The 19,400-nt window shown below is 38.2% G+C and overlaps 1 protein-coding gene across 1 annotated transcript in view; it reads left to right on the forward strand.

Annotated features, from left to right (window-relative positions):
• The window catches only part of LOC137293581 (protein pellino-like), a 28,073-nt gene extending 10,239 nt beyond the window's left edge, over positions 1 to 17,834 (forward strand). The window contains exons 2-10 of the mRNA XM_067824217.1: positions 6,924 to 7,079; positions 7,339 to 7,468; positions 8,957 to 9,058; positions 9,882 to 10,079; positions 11,373 to 11,558; positions 13,516 to 13,614; positions 13,864 to 14,079; positions 15,382 to 15,497; positions 16,224 to 17,834. Coding sequence (XP_067680318.1) covers positions 6,924 to 7,079; positions 7,339 to 7,468; positions 8,957 to 9,058; positions 9,882 to 10,079; positions 11,373 to 11,558; positions 13,516 to 13,614; positions 13,864 to 14,079; positions 15,382 to 15,497; positions 16,224 to 16,350 — 1,330 coding nt within the window. The 3' untranslated portion in view covers positions 16,351 to 17,834. The remainder of the gene's footprint in view (positions 1 to 6,923; positions 7,080 to 7,338; positions 7,469 to 8,956; positions 9,059 to 9,881; positions 10,080 to 11,372; positions 11,559 to 13,515; positions 13,615 to 13,863; positions 14,080 to 15,381; positions 15,498 to 16,223) is intronic.
• Positions 17,835 to 19,400: the final 1,566 nt, after the last annotated feature.

Raw genomic sequence — 19,400 nt, forward strand, 5'->3', positions numbered from 1 at the left:
CACCCAAAATGTTACTGATAACAGACTACTGACATTGTGAACATGACTGACATGTTAGAGTTCAACCAACATGACATGTGACATAATCAGTCACAAGGTTTGACCATGGTATATCAAGGTTATACCATAGGTAATATGACTATATACAATAGCCATGACATAATATTCTACTAACAGGGATAAGCTGTTGATGTGATTGCATCCATGAGCATGAGCTGTGTAGGCTGTGTTTTTTGTCCTAGATTGAATTTAGACATCATTTGTTGCTGAAAATGTTCAAAGATAAGCTTCCATTGTGTCTTAATTATTTTATTTTAAAACATTGTCTTAGTCAACAATCAATAAATATCTAAACTTCATCTTGTATCATATTCCATTAAAAACATTTAACTTTGAGTAACCCTGAGAAGATATATATCTGTTGGTAAACAAGATTAAGAAGTAATGACTTATATCATGCATGTGTTAGTGCTAGATGTGATACTTGATACTAGATATGGCCATTTTAAAATCAAAGTAAAAGGAGTAGTACTTTGCAGCTCAGTGAATAACCAATGATTTGTTTCAAGTCCATGCAAACATTGCAATGAGCAATCTTAATCACTGTTTGATTTATAAAAATATGAATAATATTAACACCGTTGTTGGATGATTCATATCGTATCTCCCAATACATGGTTACAAGACTTTTCTAAACAAATGATCCCAGTGCAAGGTTGGACAAGTGGTCGTCTGGAAAACTGTCTCCAACGCTGGTCAAGACCACGCCAAGAAAGCCTATGTTGACACTTCGTGTTACAGCCGGAAACAACAGTGTGCCATGTTGTTTACCCAGTGCTTTTTTGATTGTCTGAGTTTTCTTGGGTCAACAGTTGTGACAATGTAGATCTAGACTGTAAACAGCACATGTGTGCTTGTTGGAATGGACAATACCACTTTGGGTGTCAAGGTTGCTGTAAGAGGATTCATCATGTGGATTTTTTTTCACCTGTGACTCAGAAACGGAGCCTGCCTCTACGTTTGACTTGATTGATCTCGTGCATGTTGTTGTTTGTTTTCATATCAAACATAGCACAAGGGCTGGTGATCACGCTTGAGGTTGCCAGCCCTGAAACCCCAATCCCCAAGTAAAATTGACTTGCAAGTCATGACTACCAGCCTATGAGTATCAGCTGAGGAATTTGGTATTTTATTATCAAATATTACATAATGGCTGTTCCCTTAAGAAATGTTAGCAATTCCGATAAATGGCCTCTAAAATCATGGCCAGATTTGAAGTATATTGATATTTTCTTACAATATTGTAATGGAGAATATTTCATGAGATATTAATTTATGTTTGTATGTTATTCAACATCGCACTCATTTGTATTCCATATGTGACAACAGTCTGTAAATAATTGTATCTAAATATCTGGACCAGACAATTCAGTGATCAACATCATAAACATCGATCTACTGATGTAGGATATGATGACATGAACTAAGTCAGCAAGTTTGACAACCTAAATTATCAGTCGCCTGTTACAGCAAACATAGGTTGTTGAAGATCAAGTAATAAAAGAATATGAATAGTGTGAAATGAGTGTATAAGGCTGATGCTCTTAATTTAGTTAACCAGTACTGAAGTGAGCGAGTGAGTTTTGGTTGTACACCCTTTTTTAGCATTATTCCAGCAATATTATGGCTGGGGACACTGGAAATGGGTCTCACATATTGTACCCATGTGGGGAATCAAGCTCAGGTCCCTTGTTAGGGAACAATGATGAAGATAAAGAAGTGTACACCAGTGTATAACTAAATCATGTAAAACAATATTCCTACAATATTCCAGCAATATCACCTCTGTGGAACCCACAGATGGGCTTCACACATTGTTGCCACTTTGGGACTTGAACCTACATCTTTGGCATGAAGAACTACTAACAACTGGCCTAACCCACCATCCCAAATCTTGTAAGAGGATATTAAATAAAATATCAGGAATGAGCTTAATGCCATTTGTTTATGGCAGTATTTTTAATTCACTTCATTTTACGAATATTATGCAACAGTTTGTCCAGTAGTACCAATTCAATGTACAAAACTGCTAATTTAGGAATTCCTGGATGATATTTATTGTGGATCATTGGCATTAAACATTTTGTGATGTTCATAACTTCATTAATCAGGGGAAGGCCATTATTTTATTTTCATTTGTTGGATCCGTAGATTGCTTATCCTATTTAATCTAAACAACAGGAAATAATCCTTTCCACCTTTATGCTTATGACCTCCAGCATTTCATACAAGCAGAGTTCTTAGTGATTTAATCAATATCTTTAATGAATCTTATGATTTACATTTTTATTATTCATCAAATTGTACCATTTATGGGTCATAGTAAACTTCTTTCTATAACATATAGAATCATTTGTCTCCAACACTTAATTTCTTTAAAAAAATGACAAATTGATGTTTTGTTCACTTGCTTCCCCTCTGATGTACATGTATTTGCATAAGACGTTTAAAAATTTGATTTTGAAAAAAATGTTGCCATCAGCTATTGTTAAATTTTCCATTATCTTTTCCTTCTTCTGATATTATCATCAACAAAAATGTCTCATTCAATAACAAACAAAGTGATGGCCAAACTTTCTTTTTATATCACAATAAGTGCATGACAAGTGAATACAATTACTTGCTCTAGAACATGTATCCATGGAAGAATTTCAATGTTGAGAGGATGACGATAAGTCCGTTTTTTCTTGGCAGGCTTGTATTTGGTTGCAAGATAAATTCTAATCTTGTTTACAATTATTTATGAAAAAAACGTATTGTCTACAGAATTGTAATAGAAATAGTTCTGGTGATAGTTTTACAATTAACAATTATACAAGGCTTTTTGTCAGCTAATGGTTCCTGACATTTAAGAGCCAGTATAATTGGTAAGACTGACAACCTGAGCAATAATGACCACCATGTTCTTCCCACACTTGAGAGAACACACAGGATGTTCATGCGACGACTCGTTTAAAGTTTCATGATTCCTGTTCAAAATAGATACCGAGCCATTGCTGAATTTAATAATACAAATCCGCATCAACTTCATCTTGAACAGGGAAATGAGCATAAATATTCATAATCCTTATGTACTCCACAGTGGGGATACAGTATGGCATCTCAGGTTTGTTTACACCTGGAGAATGATGACATGTAGGTTACATCTGGTTTCTGGAATTGCCCTGCGGCACGTTGCAATGCTGTAGCCCACTGACATCAACAATTGAATTGTGTTGTACAACATATTCAGAGCATGGGAAGAATTGCTCCGTCATGGATTATGTAAATATGGCTGTGGACAGCTATTGTTGTGGAGGGCGTATGAGGAAGCATGGCTGGGTTCAGGTGGGTGGGCAGACTGGCATTGTGTGAGTTGGCGTGATATTGTTTTTCAAAATTTCTATTTTCACCTCTTTTTATGTCTTTACTGTTTTGCTCTAGAAAATATTGGATAGAAAATAATTCATTTATTAATATTGATACTTTTGGGTTGCTGTTTGTTATGGAAAAAAAACTATTAAGTTTGTCAGTCATTTGTCCTGTAAAATTGTAACTATGTATAATTGTAATACCTCTATCAGGTAACTTGTGAAGATCTGGGTTAGAATTGATCTTCAGTAATCCATGCTTGTCATAAGATTGGGATTTACCTTCAGTCCTTTATTTGAAGGTCCCTGGGATTCATACTCCTAGTTTTCATGGGTCCTGGACTAATTAGGTTCTTAGACACTTAAATATTATTCCTAATACTATGTTGTAAATTCACTGTAATTATGGTAATACTGTTGTAATTCAGATACTATTTTTATACTGTGTATTATGATCTTCACTGGGAAATGATGCATACCATAAAGTGGCTAGTAGCAGGCTCAGTGATTACTTATTGTTACTTGATCAAACTTTTTGCAAAAAGTTTTTTAACTTTATCTGCATCCTTGTGGATGCACCAGTAAATATTGTTATGTCCATAGTTAATTTTGAGGCATATAGGACACAGGAATTCTCGTCCTGTAAATCAGTGTAAGAGGTGAATAATGTGATCAGGTGTTTAGACTCCCTTATTTTGTTGACACATGTCTCGTATCCTAGTTGTGTAAATTGATGCTCATGCTGTTGATCACTTGATTGTCTGGTCCAGATAATTACTTACTGCAAGAGGATTGCTGAATGTGGCTTAAAACTAACTAACTCACAAACTCTCAACTGTACCTGGTATGTCTCCTTTGGGACTTTGGGCCCAGTGAACATACAGGATAGAATAGGTCTTCAGCTACCCATGCTTGCCATAAAAGGTGACTATGCTTGTTTTAAGACGCGACTAGCAGGATCAGGTGGTCAGGCTCACTGACTCGGTTGTCACACGTCATCGGTTCCCAATTGCGCAGATCAATGCTCATGCTGTTGATCACTGGATCCAGAATCTATTATTTACAGACTGCCGCCAATATAGCTGGAATTTTGCTGAGTATACTAAAATAGACTCACTCACTCATTCACTTTGGGACTTTGGGTTTCATTCAACACATTTTCATACATACAAGCACCCATGTATGCATGCTGTATGCACACACGCACTCACGCACACACACACTCACGCACTCACGCACTCACGCACTCACGCACTCACGCACACATACCTAGAGATCTACCTATACAACCAGCCACCTCACTCACTCACAATACAGCCATCCAGAGTCTTTGAATTCCATTCGTTGTATGATGTATAACACCATGTCATTAATAAGTGTCTTGTCATCAAATAGAGTCACATGTTTGGTGACAACTGTTTAGGTTGTATGGTAATCTCAGGAGCTTCCCCCAACAATCTCCACTCTAAATCAACAAGCACATTGTGCTGAATCTGCCAGAGAGTGTTTACTAAAGTCTTAAAAGAAAATGAACCAGACATGAAATAATGTGATGACTACTTGTTGGCCGTGAAGTGAAAAGCTTTATACATCATATTCAAAGCCTAATATTCTTGGAAAATCAATGTATGGTCATGTTTGTTAGATTATTGAATGACCTGATTTGTGAATATTCCAAGAAAGACTATGTTTAAATGAATATTTATTCCTATAAACTGAAATACTTAAGTGTTTTGAGGTCACTTGATACTTGCACTGGATAGTTTCCTGTTTACTACACTACATTGCACAATTAATCTGAGTAAACATGGTAAATAGGTTAGTTCTGATTTCATTATATTATTTCACCAGTAGTTGACCTGACAGTTTCTTAGATACAATGAATTGAATCGCCATGATTGCTAATTTAGATATCTGAAAGAGATGTTTCTTGCACAGTACAGGGCTAGATTTTTGAGGCTGAGATAGTCATAATTAATGTTAATTAACAGGTGTGCTGGTGATAACTGGTATGCAGCGATAACTGGTCTTTAACCAGTAGGAGAACTTTGAAAATTGATGTCTGGTCTGCAGCTCATTGACCCAGATACCAACCATACAGCATGTTGACATGGCAGACAGTACTATGAAAAGTCTTAATTATTTTCCAGATGTTTCAGAATTCCCTGATAGTAAATTTGGACCAGTTCATATTTTCAAATTTCAAAGGTCAGATTGTGGAGAGTTATATCTCCAATGCTTTATGTTGACAAATCAAAAAAGTGTGAACTGCATTTTTCTTAACGGGGCACAGAATCTCATCTTGCAGTATCTTGAGTTCTATCACATAGTTGTGATCCTGTGATCAAACAATCCCGTTCCCAAAGCTGCATTTTACAACACTTTGTATATGAATAAAACTGCACTATAATCATAGAATACATGCCACATACAAGGATGACAGACTACAAATTCTGAAAACTGAAAAAGGTTTATTCTGCACACTGTAGCTGATGAACTGTAACTGTGTATTTGTTACTATCGTGTATCAGTGAGTCATTTGCAGCTGCTGCCTAGCACACAGTAATTAGATATGTATCAATGAACCATTTTTTTATCATGGTGCAGTTAGTTCCTTGAAAAAACTTAAACTCTGTCCCACCATTTCTTTTGCACCATGGCATTGAGGGGTTTCTAATGCCTGTCCCATCATCTCTCGATAGGGCTTCCCGACAATGGAATCACTGTACAGAACTGTAATTGAATTTTGGTTGCTTGAATTTGTGTCTGTAGGAGTCATGTGTCTGGAAGTGAAACTGTAGAAAGTTACTCATCTTAGTATTGACCACCTTGGTGGCGTAGTGGATAGAACGTCTGGCTTGAGAGTGAAAGGTTAGGGGTTATTATTTCAACAAATGAGGGCAAGGTGATTAGACGACACAAGGCTCATTTCAGTAAACACATGGGGATTCCAGGTAAGAATATAGGTCCTCAGCAAGCCGTATCAGTCGTTAACGGCGACTAATGGATTGGGTGGTCAGGCTCGGTGACTTGGGTAGTTAAATGATCAATTCAAATGATCAATCATTTCACTGCCTGGTCCAGACTTAATGAATTTCATTCTGCCTTCATATACAGATGTTCTGATATAGTAGAGGCGAACATACCCAAATAGTTCTTGAAACTGCTGCTTTGAATGCAATACAAAGGTTTACTGTTAGTGTTCATCAGATGCTGGTTGACATGGCCATTAAACAAAACTTGAGATTTTTTACTCAGTTCAAAATTGGAAACACCTTTAAACATCTATAATTCTAGTTTTTTACAGTGCCTTTGTTCTTCCCCCTTCTCTTCTTCCTCCCTTTTCTTCCCCTGAAAACCCACTCACTTCTATAATTCACTCATTCACTCACTCTCATTCCAGGAACAAAACACTTGTCCTTCACAATGTACAATACACAGAATATTACAGAGTGCATGGATAACCAAAATACCAGCAAATCATTTGAGATTGTTGTATGTGATGTGTTTCAGGCCAAGTGAAGATATTTCCTCCAAGTCACCTACACACAGCATTCAAGAGGTGTCTTCCAAGCCTCCCCCAGGCCCGTCGTCTGTCTCCACCAAGAAGGGCCCTCAGCCAGCTCAGGGTGGGGACTCCATCAAATATGGAGAGCTCATTGTCCTGGGGTAAGTGCAGGGTACTTTGAATCTGGTCTTTGAGACTGGTCTCATTATCTTTACTGTTACAAGATGGTTATGATTATTTTTTTAAAAGGTTTCCTTGAATGAGAAAACAAGAAATTCCTTTAGATTTTTCTCTTGTACCACACCTGAGTACTAGTCAATCTGTGCAAAGTGGTAAAACATCTCCCACTCTTCCACAATGGCTTTCCTTTTTCCTTACTTTCATGCCACCAGAAGACTTCAGTGTGTTTCTTGTTTGTAGGTACAATGGGCACCTGCCAAGTGGGGACAAGGGGCGAAGAAGAAGCAAGTATATTCTGTGGAAGAGATCACGGGCAAATGGTGTCAAACCCTTCCGTAAACATCTTGTCACTAGTCCCCAGTCCTCCAAGGTAAGACTGGCAGCATGAGCTTACAGGTTTCTATATTCCCGGAATTGTCAGATTGACTATGTTTAGCATACATCCATCTGGCATATTGGTTTTCACAATGAATTTACTATCATTTGCCATTTGTTTCAAAATGAAACTTTCTACTTAAATTCCTTCATCCTTGATGCTGCATTCTTAGATGAAACTGTTCTGACTTTCTGTGTCCATTGTAACAAAGTTGTATTTTTACACTTTTTAATGGCAAGATAAAATATACTGCTCTAGTGTAAATCTCAGGAGCTAGTCGACCCATGATTGGTCTTCAGCAATCCATGCTTGCGACAAAAGGCGACACTGCTTGTCATAAGAAGTGACCAATGGGGTCGGGTGGTCAGACTCGCTGACTTGGTTGACACATATCATCGGTTTTGCATTTGCGCAATATTCATGCTGTTGGTCACTGGATTGCCTAATCATGGCTCCGTTATTTACAGACCACTGTCATATAGCTGGAATATTGCTGAGTGTAGCATAAAACTTAACACACTCATGAGCTAGTCAGCGGTGTTACTTCATTTATTCCCTGAAAATGTAATTTGTCTCTACAGTTAATTATACTTCAAGCTGTTCTTGATAGTTCTGTGCCTCCAGGTTGGTAGATTAGGTTTTAGGGTGACCTTGGTCCTTAAAAGGCCTGTGTGCACCCAACACTTAACAAACTGTTATATTTTTGTTCAGTTACTTTATGTTGTACTTACCTGTTTTATCAAGGAAGTCTAACGCAACACTTTGTATGCAACCATACATTAAATTATCGCCAGGTATTGCATTCATTGTGAAAGTATTTTTGCTTTTGTTAAGCGATTTCTTTAAGAGCCTTACGTGGGTTTTCATGAGCTGGACTTTCTGTGCCTGTAGTAACAGCAGAGTTGCCTCCCTTGAAATCCAGCAGTTGCTGTTAGAAAGTACACAAATTGAACAATGCTGCACACATGTGTGTTGTGTGTCTAGTATACTGGTTGATATTATGTGCGTCGATCTACACAGCTGGGATATAGTGACATGGATCAACCAAGTCAGACCAATACTAACTTGTATCCTCACAGGTTCTAGTAGCAAACAAGGATAAGCTGAGCACGGACCTGACAATTAACCTGCATTAACATATTTGAGGACTGCCCACTGGCACTTGCCATTGTGAGAAAAGGGGCTCCAGGCAGTGCACAATCATTTGTCATGCAATGAGTGAAGTGTGAAAGTCTTATGAGTAAGGCGTGTGCAGAATTAATGTCATCATCAAGCACTGCACGTGCATTAGCCTCCTTCTGCTCTCCTTGTCACAAGACAAAAGGGTTTGCTCATTGTTGTGCCCCGCCTACGTCTCATACGTACGTTCTCTGCACCTGTCCAACTTGTCCTTGTTTGCCAGTATTTTAAACATTCACAACTGACAATGCTGTTTTGGGGGAAAGTATTATTTTCTAACCTATAGTGGGTATTTGTTTATAGGCAGTGCAGGATACTGCCCAACACTCGGTGTCATACACTCTCTCCAGGAACAAGGCTGTCATAGTGGAGTACAAGCAGGATGATGATACAGACATGTTCCAGGTAACTGTTGCCATGAGAACTACAGTAGCATGTATTTTATATCACAGTATTATGTAACTGTACAATGTTGAATATGAGAATATTGTGTATAGGTCACAGATAACAGTAGACTATAAAGAAATGAATGTCTTTGTTCATTGTATTACCCACGGCAGAGTGGGATGCATGTGTGGCATCGAAATGAAGTTTGTCCATTCTTCCTATTAAAGAGGACAAATGTTTTCCAAAACTATTTCAGTTATAAGAATGACAAAATGTTACTGTCATGAACTCAAATGACGGAAGACATTTTCAAAAAGTTAAGCAATTGATCCAAATTGTTTTTCTTCATGTATAATGTGGGAACTGATTTTCTCAGAAACTGTGGGGTGGTTGGGTAGCAGAGTGGTTAAAGTGTTCTCCCATTACGCTTAACTCCTGGGTTCGACTCGACTCGTAGTAACAATTTGTAATGTTCTTTTCTGGTATCACTTGCGGTGATATTGCCGGAATATTGCTAAAAGACGCCTAAAATCATACTCACTCACTGCAGAATTTTTCTAAGGGATACTTACCACATTTTTGGAATGGGACAACGAAATCTTACTGATGACATCTTGGATGCATGTGTTTGTTCATCAGCATTTTAATGGTCCAACTTAATGATAGCATCTCTCATGACAATATCAGTCACAAGATCATCAGATCTGGACTTGCTTATTTACTGATTTCTATCATATGGCTTGAATATTGTGAGTAGAAACAACTCAATTCATTTTGAAAATAATTTCATTGTTACCTGCAGTCATAGATGTCTTCAGGTATATGTGTTCTTTCCTTATAGATTGGTCGATCTTCAGAGAATCCAATTGACTTTGTTGTCATGGATACCATTCCTGGGAATCAGCGAGGAACTACAGAAAACATTACGCAGAGCACAATATCCCGGTTTGCATGTAGGATACTAGTAGACAGGAACCCTCCATATACGGCTAGGATATACGCTGCTGGATTTGATTCAGGCAGAAATATTTTTCTTGGTGTAAGTTGTCCATTATATATATTATTTGTAGAGCAGATGAATTGAAGCATAAGTCAATTGATGATATGAGCATAAAACTTGGCATCGTTATTTCTGTTTCTGTGGGTTTTAGATATATTTTATGAAAAAAACTCTATCTGTCCAAGGGAAATCTCAGAAATACAGAATTTACCTGGATCCATGTCCTGATTCAGCATGCTCAGAGACATTTTGACCACTTTAGGATAACTCTACACCTGTTCCAGTGGTACTTGATATCGCCAAAGTATTCATATATTGTATCGCTGTTTTTTTTGTTTTTGCTTATTTATTTCAAAGATTTAAACTTCTTTGATACACCTAAAAGTAGGAGCAAATCTTAGCTGTTAAAGACGTATTCTGACATGATTGACACCACATGCTCACCTAATATTTCTGTTTATATTTCTGAAGATATGTTTTATTGAACATGCAAATAACATTCATTTAAACAAAAATACAAGCTACATTAAATTCCAAAGCAAAAACTTAAAAATGACTTTAAAACATTAATCAAACTGAACATTCATGTCACTTTGCTGTCATACCACAAGTACAATTTTAGCTGAATTTACTGAAAAATATTTGTATGACCAAAAAAGTCAACCTAAAATATTCACAGTGCTGTGAAATATATGTCTAGTGTTAAAGATTAACGTTGATTAATTATACAGATATAATGATTCATGATTGCTTTTCCTAAAACTGTTTGAAGCGCATGTATAATCATCACAACAAACCTGCAAAATCGTCAGAAAAAAACACTCATTTGGACCAGTGAGAGCCATTATGTCAACAAACACACATGTGAATTTGAAACTCTCACCATCAGTCGCATGGATTTGATCAAAAGCTTCACATTAGGCAGCACAAGTCCTTTTAGCTACATTTTTTGTACTTTCAGTAAGGCGATATATATTTGTTTATTTTTAAAATGATAACATTATGCCATAAAGGATTTAAGTAATCAGGATTATTTTTATCAGAGCACTACATCCATTACGCAGATTCTGATTGTTTTATCGTATTTTTACACATAACAATCATTGAGTGGGGCACAAGTCTTACGGAAAGGCGAGTGGTGACAAATACCATTAAGGTTCTCCTAATGTGAAATCCAAAATGTGTCTGAAGTTGGCTAAAACAATAAATGATTTACATACCTTATGTTTTGCACTTTTTGTATACACAAGGACCTGCAGTGCAAATTATATGGGTCCTTGTCAATAGGATGAAATACTCTCCATCTGGTAGCCCCTGTATTGTGTGTTTCAGGAGAAGGCAGTCAAGTGGTATGCAGGAGAGGAGATAGATGGCCTGACAACCAACGGTGTGTTCATCATGCAGCCAACTGGGGGCTTCACGCCGTCTGCCAAACCTGGTGTATGGCGGGAAGTGTCGGTTGGAGGAGGGGTGTTTCCACTTCGAGAATCAAGGCCGTCACCACTTAAAAGCTGCCAGGTAAACCCATGTCTGAAATATCCTCTTGACAAAAGTCCACAGATGAGGTGTAATTGAGTAGCATCATTATCAACAAGAGATCTGGTTACAGTGCAACATGGTCAACTAAGTGACTGAGCCTGACCACCTTTTAATCACACTGGCATATACAAGCCAGAGTTACAGGGAACTGGGGCTATGCTGTATAAAGGGAATGTAGCTCTACGACTGAAGTGTGCGTTTAGGCATGGAGCCACAAATGTCTCACTGCTGCAATCACTTTGTGGAACATAGCCCAAGATCCTGCTTGGTGACAACTGTGTTATGTGTGTAGGAGAAAACACACTGGTTCTACATTGTCTACCAAAACTGAAGAGAAGTGTTTTTTCTAACATATATACCGTCAATGATGGATAATTACAATAAAGATGATCATTTAATGAAGCTACAACTGAATCAATTTATGGACAGTAACTATAAGTAGATAATTTAACCCCACCACCTTCGTCGGCCCGGTGGCCATGCAGTAGGACATCTGCCTACGAATCTTGAGACTTGCAGTTCCAGTCTACCTTGAGAAAACATTTGTACTTTGAGCTTAATCTTGACCGTTTTTTTTCAACTGATTTCAAACACTCACGTATGATTTGAATGTTGATGTTCATATAAAGTTAGGAAAAGGAAAACATGCAAAGCAGTTTTACTAAAACCAGGGAAGAGGTCTTTCTAGCGAAAAGTAAAACCTGTCCCTCCAAAACAAAAACCTCAAATGCGATTATTCTGTGAAAACAAGAGATGACCTAATATACTTATGGAAAAATTTAAGGGAACGCATGTGTCTTAAGGCAGTTCAAAATTTCTGTTTACTAACTTCAGTGCCGTGTATTATCGTTTTCGTGAAGAGCAGTTCACTCAAACTCACCATAATGCTTTCCATGCACATGAACTACATGCTCCTAAAGTTACATGCACTTAGATTTACACGTTACACGGAGAATGGAGAATGGAGAAACACCATGTTTAGTGATGAGAGTATGTACACACTAGACCATAATGACGGTCGAATTCGAGTTTGGAGATGCGTTGAGGAGCGTCACAGTGCCTGCACCATCAAACAGCATGATCGTTATGGAGGGGCTCTGTTATGATGTGGGGCGGGTTTACCTTTAACCACAAAACAGATCTTGTGCGTGTTGATGGCAGGATAACAGGTGTACGATATCGTGACGAGATCTTGAACCGCTTCAATCGTGATCCCCTTTGTGCGTACAGCAGGTCGAATGTTCGAGTTCCAGCATGACAATGCCCACCCTCACATCGCTCATGTTTGTCGGGACTGAGGGCGGCAGGTGTCCGGGTGTTGCAATGGCCAGCAAAAAGTCCTGACCTTAACCCCATCAAACATCTTTGGGATGTTCTTGGCAGCAATGTTCGGGACTGACCTATTCAACCCAACAATTTGGATGAACTTTTCGTGGCTCTCCAGGAAGAATGGCATAGAATTCCCATTGGTATCATCCATACTCTCATTCTCAGCATGCCATGACGATGCCAAGCAGTTCTTCAGAGACATGGGGGACACCCCCGATATTGACTTGCATCACTTGACATAAGCCTTTTCATCTGTATGAACTTTTCTCTTACTGATCAAAGATTAAAAGTCACAGCTATTTCATGCGTTCCCTTAAATTTTTCCATGAGTATATATAGTGAGAAGCACACTTCAGGTTTATATGTCTGCGACAGTAAAACTTTGCATGTCAAATATATTCTTACAATTGTTACTTTGTGATACATCTCGTTTCCTAGACCTGTGTTACTTAACTCTCATGTCTTGCTGATATACATGAGATCACATGCAACTGCACAAATTACTACTGGGTAATATTTTCTTACACAAAAGTATCCCTTAGTAATGTGCTGTTTTATCACAAAGGTAATAAGCAGCAAAAATTAAACTTCTGCCATGTTGTTTCAGATCTTAGATGAGGACAATATCCTGCGTGATGGGACACTAGTTGACCTATGTGGAGCAACACTAGTGTGGAGATCGGCCCTGGGTCTTATAACCTCTCCTGTATGTTCAGGTTTCATATGTACCAGATTTGAAATTATGTTTATGCTGCAATGTTTATTCTGTTGACCTTTTTGTATACGTCACAACTGCTTTGATACTGTTTATAATATATACATTTTTAACACTTTGGCTATACAAATTGTGGAAAAATACACATCAGCCATACTAAGAGGAGTTTTCACATGTAATGGCTACGACTTTCTTTAGGTATGAGACCTGGTACTAGTACAGAGTATTGTTCATTTGCAGAGTGAGCATGAGTTTGAACACATGGTGCGACAAATCAATGCAGGCCGGCCCCAGTGCCCAGTTGGTCTAAACACTCTGGTGTTGCCAACACGAGGATCGCTCAACCTGCGAGAGAGGCAACCGTACGTCTATCTCAAGTGTGGACATGTCCATGGGAAACATGAGTGGGGACAGCAGGATGCCGATGACACTCGCACTTGCCCTCTTTGTCTTACTGTGAGTCTAAACACTGAATAACTAAATTGTTAACAGCTAGGGTATACAACCTCTATTGCTCGTTACCTGTGCCCGTCTTACCTGTAACCTATGCTTGTTGTGTGACAGGTTCGATCCATTGTGAAGCTGCAGATAGCTATTTGCCTGTTCTCATCCTACCTGTATACACACTTGCCCTATCTGTATAGCTAGTAACCTGTGCCCATCATACCTATATCGTTAGTAACATCCTACCTGTATACCTAGTAACCTATATCCATCCTACCTGTGTAGCTAGTGACATGTGCCCATCCTACTTGTATGGCTGTTAACATGGGCCCACCCTACCTGTATAGCTATTAAACTGTGCCCATCCTACCCGTATAGCAAGTAAACTGTGCCCATCCTGTCTGTTTAGCTTGTAACATGTCCCTATCCTGCTTGTATAGCTAGGAAACTGTGCCCACCTTACCTGTATAGCTTGTAATCTGTGCCCACCCTGTCTGTTTAGCTTGTAATCTTTGCCCACCCTGTCTGTATAGCTTGTAACCTGGGTCAGTCCTGCCTGTATAGCTAGTAAGTTGTGCCCACCTTACCTGTATAGTTAGTAACCTGTACCCATTCTGCCTGTATGCTAGCAACTCATGCCCTCCTACCCGTATAGTTAGTAACCTGTACCTATTCTGCCTGTGTGCTAGTAACTCATGCCCTCCTACCTGTATAGTTAGTAACCTGTACCCATTCTGCCTGTGTGCTAGTAACTCATGCCCTCCTACCGGTATAGTTAGTAACCTGTACCCATTCTGCCTGTGTGCTAGTAACTCATGCCCTCCTACCGGTATAGTTAGTAACCTGTACCCATTCTGCCTGTATGCTAGTAACTCATGCCCTCCTACCCGTATAGTTAGTAACCTGTACCTATTCTGCCTGTGTGCTAGTAACTCATGCCCTCCTACCTGTATAGTTAGTAACCTGTACCCATTCTGCCTGTGTGCTAGTAACTCATGCCCTCCTACTGGTATAGTTAGTAACCTGTACCCATTCTGCCTGTGTGCTAGTAACTCATGCCCTCCTACCGGTATAGTTAGTAACCTGTACCCATTCTGCCTGTTTGCTAGTAACTCATGCCCTCCTACCGGTATAGTTAGTAACCTGTACCCATTCTGCCTGTGTGCTAGTAATATGCCCTCCTACCTGTATAGTTAGTAACCTGCTCCAATCCTACTTGTATAATTTGTAATCTGCACACTTCTTACCTGTATAGCTAGTAACCTCTATCCTTCCTACCTGTGTAACTAGTAACCTGTGCTTATTGTGTGGCAGGTGGGACCCTTTGTGAAGCTACAGATGGGCTGTGAGTTGAGTCTGTATGTTGATGCCGAGTCTCCCACCTATGCATTCATCCCATGTGCACATGTGGCCTCGGAAAACACAGTCAGGTAAGCTAGTTATATCATCTCACAACTTATTTTGCAGTCACAGCCAAGATACAAGATGTCCAGTTTGCACCCTCTTTTAAAAGTTAGCTGATGTGGTTACTTTTTTTCAATTGTGGTGTTAATTTGTGATTAAAAAAACCAAATTCAGGCTCTGGAGATGCAGGTGTTGACTAACACAATGTTCTGGGTGGGTTTTGTACGAGTGTAGGCAGAAATACAATTATGAATATGAGGTCCAAATCTTTTGCACATGAAATTTTCATCACAATCCTGAATCATTTAAAAATCTATAGATTTTTTTTTTTTTTCATGTGGTGCTGTTTGAAAGTACTTTAAAAAATGAATTAGATCAGAATCTATGTCTCCAAAACGTGCACTCAAGATGTTTCCTGCTTGCTTTTATTAATCTTTTTGTGTGAAAAATGCATTTCTTGCTAATGACTTGCTTCACTTATTGTACCTGTGGTTGAATTCCCCAAATAGGTACAGTGTGTGGAGCCTATGTCAGGTGTCCCGTGCCATGATAATGCTGCAATATTGCTAAGCAATGTAAAGCAACTCACTCACTCACTCACTCACTCACTCACTCACTCACTCACTCACTCACTCACTGTACCCATGTAGAGAATTCACCTGTGTAACAATGTGCTACTGTATCTTCAATGGATGCCTATATTTGCAAGAAAATATAGTATTCTCATACTGATTACTTTTATTCCCTCACAGATACTGGTGCCTTGTGGCAGTGCCACACGGTTGCCATGGTTTCCGAGCTATCTGCCCTTTCTGTGCCACGCCTATTGCATCTGCCCCTGGCTATGTGAAGCTCATCTTCCAAGACCACACAGACTGATGTCTACTGCATTTCCTGCATTGTGTGGGTGGTAGGATCAGACTGCCAGGCCTCCTGTCTGTGTCTGTGTGTCTGTGTGTCTGTCGGTACTTCTGCGTTGGCCCTGACTGGCTCAGGGTGGGTGTGACTGGTTATCTAAGTGTGTTTCTAGGAGTAACAACAACTGTATAGTGAGTAATAGCTTAGCTAGAATCTACCTCCCTACTTCATGTAGGTGACAAAAAGTTCAGTGTGTCGTGTTGCTGAACCAGTATTTTCCCCACTGCATAAATTCACATTCGGTGACTTGTATATGGTTTCACTAGGAACATTTCACTGATTTATCTCTGGCATTAACGTTTCACACTTGTCTGTGCACAGGAATTTTCTAAGAAAATAGACTCTCCACTGTATTGTTACCATGGTTACTTGTGATGAGCTTATGATCAAAAGCAACATGTTGAATATAATTCAATATGCTATTGTACGCTTTTATATTTAATATGTATTATGTAATTTGGTAATAACCAAACTAGAAATATTGTCAAAATCCTTTTCCCAAAATGACTGCTGTATGTATACGAGGTGCTGGTAGAAACGGATGCTGTGGTGATCAGGTGTAAGTTTATCATCATGATAAACCATCACTGGTTAATATTTGTGGCAGCTCTGCAAAGGTTTGGGGGGGTACATGGAATTGCCAAAAGCTGACACATCAGATATGCAGTTTAGATATAAATTATCTTTGAATGTACTTGCTCCCAATTCTGTTGGACCATTCTGTCATAAAATCATAATTCTTTGAGATAATACTAACAAATTAAAGAGCTCAAGAGATTGATTTTTATCTTCCAGCAGCAGTGAAACACTTTTTACTCTTTCATATTTCCAGTAGTGATACAGGAAACAACTAAATGTATGTAAATTTTGAATGTTCTGTACTGGTAACAGTGCATTTTGTCCTCGTTACTGTAAAATAATTCCAATTGTGATACAGAAAACAATTAAATTAGAAATGCATAACCAGTAGTAGTGATCCAGAGTCTTTTTTCCTTTTTTTAATGCTTTTTGAGATATTTGTAGCTCAGTTTATTTTTTTGAGACACAGACATGATATGAATCAGTCTCTTGTGGTCTTGGAAGTATTATGGTGTATCAGCCATGTGTTTTAGACTAATATATTTAAAGCTTTGAATCCCCTGTAGCAGTACAGGCACATAAAGTTACTCACTGATACAACTATGCTTTAGGTTACACCTTTCAGGCAGTCAGAATAACATGTTTACTTCAACTGTTAAAACCCTGATTCTTGTTACCTAGACCACCAGTCTGATAGATGTTACAACCCAGTGGATAATTTGACATTGCTTCTGGTGCAGTGTATATGAATGACAGAGGTCATTGTGAATGTAGGATACAGCGTCAGTGTTATTGTCTGAGGGGCCAACAGTAAGAGAATGAATTTTTTTCAATTTTTGTATTCAATAAAATTTTATAGGGTGAAAGTGTTTTGAGCTTTGTATAGTTGGATCTTGTATCCTCACATTTGAGGTATTTCCTATATTTACATACATTAACCTTTAATAAAGGGCAAGGTATAACAAGGGTCCTTTTGGTCCATAGGATTTGCATAATTAAGGGCTGAGAAAAACCTTTGGAAAGTGTTTTGAGAATTGAACTATAATGTTTTCATTTCAACAATTGCATATTTGGGACCTGTGACAACACTGCATTGGTAATACTTTTTAACACCTTTCAGGTAGTAGAAAGGTGAGAGATTTATTGAGGGCTTTTCTGATATTTGCACAGATTTTTGACCCAAGCTGGTTTTCATAGATATACTTAGAACACCCCTCATAAGTTCTAAAAATTAACCTTTTGATGACAGACCTTGTGTAACATTTTTCATACTGATAGCATTTTGCCATGGGCTCAATAAAGGGCCCAAAGGGGGCCAAATGGGCCCTTATCGTACCTCTTCCTTTGATGGCAGGAATTCTAGATAGCCATGCCTCAATACCGCTATCCTGTATATGGAGTTTTTATTCTTACTGTTCCTTCAGATTAATGTTTACATTGCATGCAGAAACGTTTAAGATAACAACATTTAGCTCTGGTTGTGTAAACAGTTTGTTGGATGCAGGGTTCCTTTGACCTTAGCACAGCAGACTTTTGAAACTTGTTGGGTTTTTTTTTCAGATTTCTCAATATCTTTTGAGAGGAGAAACATTAAGAAGGTTCTTTTATGAATACATTCTAGCATGTCAGGTTATGTGAAAGTTGAGATTCTAAAACTGTACTTGTGGATATCATGTCATCATACCCTAACGGGTAGTGATCATAATGCCATCTATCGGTTTGTATAAGCTGACTTGTTAATATAGACTATTATTACATACCTGACTGCTGTATAACACAGTAAACATTCTCTATGTTAGTGTAGCATATTATGGGCATTATGTCTGGTAGGTCAGTACAGAATCTTAATATGTCCCACTGACAAATGCATTTTCTACGACTGCCTTGAACTTGGGCATTTCATTGGAATAAATACATTCATTCTTACTTTCATTCTTTCCCTTGCCACACTTCTTGTTGCCATGAGTATAAATGCTTAATTTGTGTGGTGTGCTGGCTCACATTGTCAAAAAACAATGATTGTTTGGATTTTTTTAATTATAATTATTATATATTATATATTTATATATTTTTTTAATTTAGTTACTTTTGTTTCTTTTCTTTTTTTTGGGTGGGATGGGGGTGTTCTTTTTTTTAAACTTTGTTGCAATTGCCTGCTTGGTTTAAATGACCACATATGACATTAACACCACTGGATACATATCACGATAAGCCACGTTTACTGATAGGCAAAGTCAATTTTGTATGCATAAATACTATTGATGCTTTAAAGATTAGAACGAAGTGCTGTGGATCAGGTATTGTTTCACATAGTTACATTGTTTGTTAACACAAAGAAATGGTTGTTTGAAAACAAAATATCTTGCCTTTTTTAGAGGTGTAATAAATTTTAATATAATTTATTAGAGAATAATTTGTTCGAGTAATTCCTT

This window comes from Haliotis asinina, chromosome 8 (assembly GCF_037392515.1).
Source record: "Haliotis asinina isolate JCU_RB_2024 chromosome 8, JCU_Hal_asi_v2, whole genome shotgun sequence".
NCBI classification, from domain to species: Eukaryota; Metazoa; Mollusca; class Gastropoda; order Lepetellida; family Haliotidae; genus Haliotis; species Haliotis asinina.